Source organism: Echinops telfairi, unplaced genomic scaffold, assembly GCF_000313985.2.
Source record: "Echinops telfairi isolate 266 unplaced genomic scaffold, ASM31398v2 ScPeMD7_21;HRSCAF=78, whole genome shotgun sequence".
In the NCBI taxonomy this organism is placed as follows: domain Eukaryota; kingdom Metazoa; phylum Chordata; class Mammalia; order Afrosoricida; family Tenrecidae; genus Echinops; species Echinops telfairi.
In genome coordinates this window covers 8,944,862-8,955,774 of record NW_022103918.1, presented here as the reverse complement: position 1 = coordinate 8,955,774, position 10,913 = coordinate 8,944,862, and the positions used below count along the sequence as shown (strand labels likewise).

Here is a 10,913-nt window from a genome sequence, read left to right as displayed (position 1 = left end):
CATAGTGGGGCTGGCCATGTGGTCCTCTCTGTGGACTGGCTGCTCTAATTGGGGTCATCGTCCTCAAGGCCTGGTGGGCCAGGATGTCCTCCAGTCTCTCCTCCTCCCCCTGTCATCTGCTCCTGTGTGTTCTGGTCAGATATATCCTTCTCCTGGAGCTGCGGATTCAGTGCCATCCTTTGAAGTAACTTCTTCTCGAGGGAGGGTCAATAGTTATTTTTATGAGAGTTTTAATTTTGGGATATATTTAATCACTATTTATTTCATGTTAAGAGTTCTAGAGATTTCCTTTTATGAATAGGGTTTATTTCATTTCTGACTCAGACTTTTAAAAAGATGTATTTTGTGATCTCTAGTTACATTGTTCTCTTCAGTTTGTTTGGAGTCTATGGGTGGGTGTATACATACTGTTGACATGCTTAGCTGCTAACTTGAAGGCTACAGGTTTGAGTCCACCCTGAGGCTCCCTGGAAGAAAAGCATAATGATTTCCTTCTGAGAAATCAGGTGTGGGAAACCCTGTGGAGCACAGCTTTACTCTGATGGTGGCGGGGAGGAGGCCAGAGTCAGCTTGGTTGGTTGGTTTTTAAAAAATTTTTATTAAAGCTTTACAAGTTGGTGTTAAACTATATTGTAATATAGCTTGTAAAGTATATAGGAAAATATATAAAAATGTCATAGAGATAGAATTTGGTTTACATGTGTTAATAGAATGTAATGTCTAAACCTTCAAAATCTACATCAAATGAACCATTCATTAATTCTTATGAAAAACAATTGGCATGGAAACCTATAGCAGGATATTCTTTATTGCTCATAGTGAAAGGGGTTATAAAAGCTCTTGGTTGTTTTATATAAGAGAAATTCAATTCCAAGCAAGCAAACTAAAACACAACAAAAAACAAACCTCAACACACTGTCATCGAGTTTATTCCAACGCATAAAAAACACATAGTCATGTATAAACTGAGTTTTTCAGCACATTTTTAATGCAGTTTTTGTGATAAAATTAGATGCCTTAGCTGATATTCGGGTTGGCTTATACTCAAGTATATACGGTAATGTTTTTTCTTTATCAGTTTCCTTGTGTGTATTTAATAACTGTTGGTCCTAGAAAAATAGAATTAAAAGATAATGGAATTTTTCTATAATTTTTTTAGCCCCCTTGTATTTTAAAATGTGTACAGTATTTCCTGTTTCATATAGTGACAGTATTCTTCTTTTGGTTTTAAAAGGAAAAACTAGTACTTGTCTGAAAAAGACAAGAGAATATTCATTGTAAGTTTTGGTAATGAAACTCCTAAAATAGAAAAAATGTCATAATAGCACAGTTCAGTAGTTTATAGATCCTCGACATCTGATTTGTCCAGTTAATTGCACAAACTAATTTTTTGTGTGAAAAGTTAGTGTGAAAAGACCTGGCTGCCTTGCCTGATATCATGCATAGGCTTTTTTGGGGGGTGGGTATGGTAGATGAGCACTGTATATAAGTGGACAGATCACAGGAAATGAAATACAATGAAAATTTGGGGATACACCTTTGATAATATTGGAAAATATACAGATACAGTAAACATTGTGATCCTGATTTTTATCTTCTACATGAGTAAAAAATATTCACCTAATGCTAATGAGCTTATATTGAGATCTGTCATATGTTTGTCGGTGACTTTGTGAGATGGTTACAATCCCGTTAGGATGTAATTGGTCAGTGTATCACAACCTATAGAAATGTTCTTGTCATTTTAACAGCATGAATCAGCAACCGAACAGAACAAAGACAATCAAAATAGTGTTATCTTAATTATGTAGCAAAAGCATGTAAACATTTTAAATGTTTTCCACAGTCTAAAGGGGAATAAGTCAGCTCAGTGAATCTTTCAGTCTTATCGCGAATACTTATGAAACCCACCTGAAACAAAGAAAATATGTATTTTTAATACTTATATTGCCATATAATTCTCATACAATTTAACCATTCTGTCATATTAAGAGGAGTTGTGCAATCATCACCACAATCAATTTCAGAACTTTTTTTCTTATTGTAATTAGCTCCCCATTTCCCCTCATCCTCCCTTGTCATGTCCTTCAAAAAACTGGAAAAACCAAACTCACTGCCATTGAGTTGATGCTGACTCAAGACAGAACTTCCCCTGTCCATAAACTAACTGTTTACATGACAGTAAACTAACTGTTTACAAGACAGTAAACCCTGTCTTTCTCCTGAGGAGCAGGCAGCTAATGATTTTGAACTATAGACTTTGCTGAGTTCTGCCCAATACATAACCACTATGCCACCAGGTCTCTCCTGTGACTTGAGGACCATACCTCTAGGCAGTTAGTTATTAATCCAGTTACTGTCTCTATAGACTTACCCGTCCTAGATTTCATATACAGAAAATCATGCCAACAACAAAAAAACTCCCAACAATAATGAGAAAACAAAACAGAAAAACCTCAACTGAAAAGAAAGCAGAAAATATTAAGAAATTGCACAACTTTAAAATGGGTTTAAAGGGAGAGCAGATAATAAGGTGTTGCATTTTTAACCTAACTTCATCTGTCATAGTCAATTTTATTATGATCTCTGTCTTATAGCAAGACTATTCACATCCTTGGACTTTGGTCAGAGGGCATTTACCGTAGGCTTAATTCATGCGGAGACACTGCAAAAGGATTTGGGTTTCCACTGTTCTTCATAATCTTCTGCAAACTGGGTGTTCAGAATTTAAGCTCTGATACAGGTTCCCTCTTTTGGATTTGACTTTTTACTAAAAAATATTTTTGATTGAATTATTAAAAGCAGAATTTAAAAATGTATGTATTTGAATTGTAAGTATGTAATACACTTAAGCATATTTCAACAAAATTTGAAAGAGAATATAAAAAACTACATATTGGGATCATCAGTATTTTTAATATTAAAACTTGAAAACTTGTATCTACCTATAGTTTAAAAAGCTTAGGGTTATAAATAAAGAGGAGAACTTGAAGCACTTGCTGATGAAGAACAAAGATTTCAGCCTTCAGTATAGATTACAACTCCATATAGAGAAGACTCAAATCCTTACAAGTGGACCAATAGGTAGCATTATGATAAATGAAGAAAAGGTTGCCGTCAAGGATTTTGCCTTGATTGGATCCACACATTGGTGCTCTTGGAAGCTGCAGTCAAGAGATCAGGTAAATTTGCTGCACAAGACCTCTTTAGAGTATTGGAAAGCAATGCTCTTACTTTGAGTAGCCCCAAGCCATGGTATTTTCAGTTGCCTCATGTGTGTGTGAAAGTTGGACATTGAATAAGGAAAAACAATTGATGTATTTGAACTGTGGTGTTGAAGAATAATATTGAAAGTGCCATGGACTGCTGAAAGGACAAACCGATCTGTCTTGGAAGATGTCCAACACAGTGCTTAGAGGCAAGGGTGGCAAGGCTTTGTCTTACATACTTAGGACACAATTGTCAGGACAGACCATTCCCTGGAGAAAGACATCATGCTTCGTAAAGTGGAGAGGTGGCAAAAAAGAGTAAGACCCTCAGGGAGATTGACACAGTGGCTTCAACAATGGGCCTCAAGCACGGGAATAATTGTGAGGCTGGCTCAGGACTGCAATGCTTTGTTCGGTTGTGCATAGGGTCACTATGAGTTGGTGCTGACCCGACACCTCACCCCCACCCCCCATTTGTGTAAGAGTTCTGGCTGGGCTGGAGGTTAGGTGTTGGACTGCTAACTGCAGTGTCAGTTGTTAAAATATCTGTTGCCCTGAGGGTAGATGAAGCTTTCTGCTCCTGTAACCATTTCTGTTCTCTGAAACCCTATTTATGATTCCTCTGAGTTGCAGTGGACTTGGTAGTACTCCGTTTGGTTTGCGAACTTTTATTTATTAACTTATTACCAGCTTTACTCTATTTATTTTTTTTGTATGAGCTTACCAACTTTTTCCATCTACTTTGTGTTTTTTTCTTATTAATCTGGTGAGTTTGGCTGAGGAAGCTTTAGTAGGTATATTTTATAAGTGAGGAAAATTCTCTCAGAAATTAAGTAAAACTCAAATATATATATATCTGCTACTCCATAGAATACCAGACTCTTACAGGTCTTTACCTTGCCATGTATTCTGGCATGGTTTTACACCCATATTATATTCACACATCTACAAATGTAGTGATATTGATGCATTTCTCCCAAGAGAAAAATTCTCATTTGACTACGGATCACAGAAAAATACACAGATAGGTTTTGCGTATTGTTCTCTACACTATCATACAAGTTGGGTAAGTGAACAAAAGAAAGTGCTCCTAGTAGAGCAGACGAGTGAACAGCTAGTCAGTATGCTAATTTATTGTTGAGGATTGAATGGAGAAGACCACGCACAAAGGCACTTTCTCATCCGTAGTTGATGGCTTCTGCCTGAGCATAGAGACAACCTTAGGGAGCTTGGCGGTGAGTGATTAGAAGGCCTGGATGGAGTTGGGGGGGAAATTTTATTTTAATCAGTTCTTAGGCATATCATTTACTGTCTCTCTCTAATACATTTCTTCCTGACAACTGCTTGCAGTTCCCTCTACCTCCCCTTTCCCTGCCACTTTTACCTTCATTCTTTTTTACCACTTAAATATTGTGTTTATAGGTACACACACAGAACAGAAGTATGTGAATAGAAAAATATTTAACAAAAATATGTTTGCATTGCAGTCTGTGTTATATATATATATATATATATATATATATATATTTTTTTTTTAAGAAAAAAGGTTAAGCACTTGGCTCCTAATTGAAAAGTTGGGAGTTAGAACCCATGCAGCAGCTGTGTGGGCAAAAGACCGACAACCTAGACTGGAACACAGTTGTGTCGTGAGGGGACTCGCTGAATTGAAAGCCAACAAAATGGCACCTAATAACAATAGCAAAAAATAAAAAGCTGTATGTAGTAAGGCATGTATTATACTTATTTTGGTTGTATACTATATACATGCATATAGTTATATATGTTCGCTTCTTTGGTGTCTTTTTCTTGCCAGTATGTAAACTCTTGTTAGGTATAGAACTATCTTTTTTATTCTCTTTCTTTAAAAAAGACCTCATTTTCAGAGCAGTTTTCAGAGAAATTGTGAAGAAAACAAATACAGTGTTCCTTTATGCCCTGCACATGGTTGCCCCTGTTGGGAACACCTTGCATTTGCAGGGTAAACTTGCTATAATTGATAGGCCCATATTGGTGTCTTATTGGCAGAAGTCCATGGTTTATATTAGGCTTCACCCCTTGTGCTGTAGAGGACTTTATCTTTTTGCTTCAATTCTTTATAGGCAGCATAAATTTATTTGATAAGTGTGAGTGTATGAATGAACAAATCTTAATGTCTGCATGTATAAAATGTAGCTGGACCAGTTAAGCTCTTGGAATACTTTTACATTCCAAAACATTATGGTTGTTTTTTCTTTACTGTTTATTGTTTCTTAATTGTGTATCTTTCCAGCTTTATCAGTACATAATGTAGACAAATGATGAAGCAGAACACATTTTCTTCCTTTCTTACAGGTGAACTACAGAGGAAGATTGGCCTGAAAGTACTTGAAATGAGAGGAAATGCAGTGGTTGGGTACTTACAGTGTTTTGACCTTGAAGGCGAGTCTGGGTTAGTGGTACGAGCCATAGGAACAGCATGCACACTGGATAAACTCAGTAGCCCAGCAGCATTCCTTCCTGCATGTAATTCCCCATCCAAAGAAATGAAGGAGTAAGTATGAATCAGTGAATTGTTCTACATGCTCAGTTGAGTTGAAACATTTTAGTAGGGTTGTCCAACATAACAAATCTTCTCCCCCATGGTGGTTTTTCTTGATACAGATAATTGCCAAATGTAATGTTTTACAATATTTAGAAAATTCAAATATTTACAGTCTTAATTTGAAACTTAAACACTGTATATCTGGGACATAAAATGAGTTATTGATGCACTGTGTGGAATTTTACTTATTTTCTGAGGACTCCCTAAAGCCCTCTAACTGATTATTTGTTAAGCTTATGTTTGGAAACATAGTGCAGAAAGTTGGAAAGATTGACTTGTGTCGAATTCTCAAACTCAAATGTCTACAGCGATCAGGCAGTTTATATAAAGATAAAAATTGGGTATAATGAAGTAACGATTAATGGAAACTGCCTAAAGTGGAGGTTGGCAAGCTTTTCTGTAAAGGGCCAGGTAGTAAATATTCTAAGCATGCAGGCCATGTGGTCTCTTGTCTGAACTACTCAATTCAGTTTTATAGTGTGAAATAGAGCCATAGATAATTTATAAATGAATACATGTTGCTGTGTTCCAGTAAAACTTAATTTCCAAATATAGGTGTTTGCTGGCCCTAGTCCAAAGACATTTAGAGTCATATTAAAAAAAAAAAAAAGGTGATCCAGCAAAACACATTTATCTGTTAACTGATTTGACCTGTGTGCTATTATCTGCCTAGAGTACTAGGACAGAGATTCTCAATGGTGGCAGTACCATTAAGAGGAGATGTTTGAAAAAGAACTTTTGCAGTTGTGCTACAGAGACTATACAGATAGGGACAATTCTGCATATTCAAGGCTTGTTCTAACTCTAAACTCTAGGATGTCTTCCCCTGAGGACCATTGATCTAGAGATTATTCTAAGGGGTGACAAGCTCTTTCTATGAAGATACATAATATTTGGTAATTCCATGTTTTTACTGATTATAGTGTTATGAAAGCAGCTATGGACACTCTATCAATGACAGTGCGTGGCTATGTTCCAGCAAAGCTTTGTGTACAAAAACAGGCTGACTCCTTTGATAGGTTGTCGGGTAGTCATAATTTTAATCAGAAAATCTGAAATGTTTCCAAGTTCAGCAGAGGTCATAGACACTAAGTGTAAAGCAGTCCGAATCTCCTTATCAGATTTTCCTCTTTATTTTAAGCTTATTCCGTTAGTCATTTCCTGCCTGCTCTCTCCTAATCATTTGGATTAATTTGTAGTCACAAGAGACAGCACAGTGTTATGTATATTGCCTAATTTAACTTGGAAATACATGCACTAGTGGAAAAAATGTTTCACATGAAACCGACTGATGAGTGAATTTGCTATATAGGACATTTAAAACATGTATAAGAGAGAGAGGAGCTGCCTGATGCTACAGGTGAAGTCAAATCGCAGATTTTTTTTTCCTCAGCAAATTTGATAAAACACCTAGATTCTTCTGTTCTCCTCCAGCTTTATAAGCACTGCCTTAAGAGGTCTGGCTTTTATGGCTGCGCTGTCTAAAGGTCTTCTCTTTTTGCTGAATTACTTCATGGAAAAAGAAAGCTTTGTTATGTTAGAATGAGATCTGGATAGCCGGGAACTTGTTTGCATGTAGTCAAGAAGAAGAGTTGCAGTAATGTAAATCTTCTGAAATTGTTAAAGTTTTCTCTTTTTTCTAAGTTCTTGTAACCATTTGTCTTAAATTGTCAAACATTGACCTCACTGTGGAGAAATCAATTTACTTCATTAAGATGTTCTGAAACCCACCATTTAAGTCCTGTTATGTAAAAACAGCAACCCCAACAAAACCCTCAGTGATCAGGCTGCTTCATTTCAAAGGACTTTGTAATTTTGCAAATGAATCAATTCAGACACTGTTTTAAAACCTTTACTATTATTATTTTTTGAGATTCTGCTGATTATAACTATTCTGGTATTTAAGTCATCAAATAATATTGTTGGTTCTAGATAGAATTTTCTAAAAGGTAGTTTGGGTTATGTTTCTATATTAATGGATTTAGGTTTAACATATCAGGATATTATTGTAAATTGACCTTTTGTGCAAAGTAATTGATAGAATTAGAAGCCTAGAAATACATTATGATGATGCTCTAGTATATTTAGATTTAATGCCGTGTCAATCTAAATATCTTATTAGGTGTATTTTATTCAACTTCATAAGTTCAGTTTTTACTTACATATATTTAGTGAAATATATATTAGTACTTCTAAGCTGAACAGTCTTGATAGTATACAGTGATTGTTAAATATGATTTATTGCTTCTTTAATTAAGATAAAGAAGAGCCTTATAAGTGTGGTTAGCCATAGCTTCCTATGATACTGATTCTTAGATTTTTACAGGGTTCAGTGGTCATTTAAATATAAAACAAAATGAAACCTCCCTTAGTTTTTCCATAAACATATGTTTCCAATAAGGTAATTTCACTTTTATTTGCTATATTGAACACATTTTAAATTTATGCTAGTAGCCAAAGCAGAAACATTTTATTGTAGAATCAATAACATTTCTGTAGTCAGTAGACCTTATGAGAAACCATTAGGGCCAGTCATTGATAGATCATGTTGAATCTTTGACTGTTCACAGGGCAGCCAATACTATAATAAATGGGGGGTGGGGGTGGGGGTGGGGGTGGGGGAAGGCCAGAAAAAGTAGAGCTTTTGGCTTATTTTTAATTTGATTTGTGAAAAAGTATAGATATAAATATTTTCAGAGTGTATCACATACAATTCTCTCCCCCACCCCATACATATGTGAAGAGGCTTAACTCAGTGAAATTGATTGTTAATGTAAAGTTCAAGATTCTTATGTATATAACAGTTCCTTTTCTCCTATCCATTGTTATTTTGCCCTTTCAGCAACATTTCTTCCAGAAAGTACTGAATGTTTGGGTAAAAATATGATGTATCTATGCACACAGGAAGTGGTCTATTGCAGGATATACATTAGTATCTTAGAATATTTTAATTCAGAAGGTAGGTTAATTTGTTCTGTATTTGAGGTAGAAAAAATAATTTACTCTTTGTATTAATGTGTCTTGAAAGCCGGGTCCCCTTGCTCTGCTTTGCTCCCTGCATAACCTGGTTCTAAGTCATACACTTGGTGTGCTGACATCCTGGAATGGACCCATCTACCTGTTGCCATTCAGTTCATCTCATTTCCCTTGATGCCATGTTTACCCACCCCCAGTCCTCAACCTTTTTATGTATTCCCATTTTAAGGTTACCTCTAGGAAGTTCTCTTAGTTAAAGTTCTGATAGACAGGTTTCTTTATATCAGAAATTAGTCATGTCTCAATTTCAAAGGTAATATGAAAACTTTATATCTGACTTTCCACTCATGATTGTTTTCTCTCCATACTATTACAGAGTAAGCTGTAGCATTGCTTGTTGTTTACAGCATTATGACATGACATCCAGATCCTACTTTTTCTTGCCTAATTCTACTGACTACTTTGCTTGCTACTTTTTCTTATTTGTAGCCCTAATTTATTAATCAAATCCTTTAGAAGTGTAATTGTCTTAGCACATTCACATTTAGCTATTTTTTAAAATTTCAACTTGTATTTTGCATGCTAGAGATTAAAAAGATAAATTCTTTCCCCTAACTAAAGCTCCTTAAAATTATTTTAATATAACTTTGCTATCTGTTGTATGTATTGTTTTCTTTTCTTCCACTTTGACCACAAATTCCCTCAGGTCTCCGCTGGTTCATCCTCCAAGCCATGGATGCCGCTCGACTCACAACAGCCCAATTCACACTGCTACTGGCTCTCGACTTACTCAGAACTTCTCTGTGTCTGTTCCCACTCTCATCTACACTGGTACGAGACTGCTCAGACTCCAGAGCTGGGGAGAGGCAGGCAGGCAGGTAGCGTAGGCAGGTACCACAAGCCTTTGCTTCCTCCTTTTCACATTCGAAGCCTAGCTGCAGTGAAGAACTTCTGTATCTAGCCACCTCAGAGGCTCTAACTATGTGGCAGTGGAAGTATTCTTCTGACTCCCAAAGCCTCTTCCACAGATACTCCAAGAACCTTATCCTATATTGTGTATGTGTACTTCTTAGAAGTACATTTGATGATCGGCTATGAGATGGGAAAGCTTGTTTTCTTTAAGCCCCAAACCTGTTATAATAGGATTCTGTTTTATTTTGTGGAAGAGAGCTATTGGAAAACAGGTAAGCAATTTGTCTGCATAAAGTGTGACGTTTCCATGCAGCTACTCTCCTCCTCCTCCCTGCTGTGTTTTTAGCTGTGGCACTCTTGATGCTATAGGATAAGGAAACTTTTTTTTCTTTCAAAGATATCGATGTGTGTGTAAATATAAAAAAGAGTTACAAATATTTACACATACCGTTTGCGGTCATCATTTTTTCTTGGTAACAAAAAATTTGTTAATTTGAAAATATTTTTGGTCATATGTTTATTTTTTTTAGTTCTATTTTTTACCCTTTTAGTCTATCATTTCATGCTTTTTTGCTTTTTACATGGCTTATTAACTGTTTCAATGCAGAAAACTTTTATCTGGAGAATGATGAACTGTTACACAGCAATTGGTTGTCTTTGGCCTCATTCCCAGCTCCACACCTAAGAAATGACTGCTGGCCCTGCCCCAGAACTTTCCTGGTGCTTGGATCATGCTGCCATCTGTCAAGCCCTTTGGCACATGATTACTTAATATTTCTCCACCTTCTTCTGGCAGGATTCCCTTCAATGAAGATCCTAACCCCAATACTCACTCATCAGGACCCTCAACCCCTCTGAAAAACCAAACTTATTCCTTTTCACCTTCCAAGTCCTACAGCCGACAGTCCTCCTCTTCTGACACAGACTTGAGTTTGACACCCAAAACTGGTAAGGCGCTTCCACCCACTTTCTCTTTCTTCACTTTTTTTTTCAAATTTGTTTGTTTTTATTCGCTTTTCATTCAAACTTTTCTCCTGTTTAAGTTAAAAGATGATATAGAAGCTGCTCATTTTCATTTACTCCAACTAAAATAGGAACATTTTCTACAGCCCAGAAATTATCTTATTTAGAGAGCTACATATTAGGTTCCAAATTAAATTTTGTGGGTAGGCATATTTTTATCTCATGCTCAAAAGTTAAGAGGAATAATGTTATTTTAAAGCATTTGAAATAAC

General features: G+C 36.1%; 1 protein-coding gene across 7 annotated transcripts in view; it reads left to right on the top strand.

Annotated features, from left to right (window-relative positions):
- The window catches only part of C2CD5 (C2 calcium dependent domain containing 5), a 102,512-nt gene that overhangs the window by 16,577 nt on the left and 75,022 nt on the right, over positions 1 to 10,913 (top strand). For 4 of the 7 annotated variants that reach the window (XM_045288416.1, XM_045288413.1, XM_045288414.1 and 1 more), the window contains exons 6-7: positions 5,541 to 5,739; positions 9,473 to 9,597. In XM_045288416.1, coding sequence (XP_045144351.1) covers positions 5,541 to 5,739; positions 9,473 to 9,597 — 324 coding nt within the window. Of the gene's footprint in view, positions 1 to 5,540; positions 5,740 to 9,472; positions 9,598 to 10,474; positions 10,627 to 10,913 lie in introns of all 7 variants that reach the window. The other 3 variants (XM_045288415.1, XM_045288410.1, XM_045288417.1) reach the window with 1 other exon arrangement.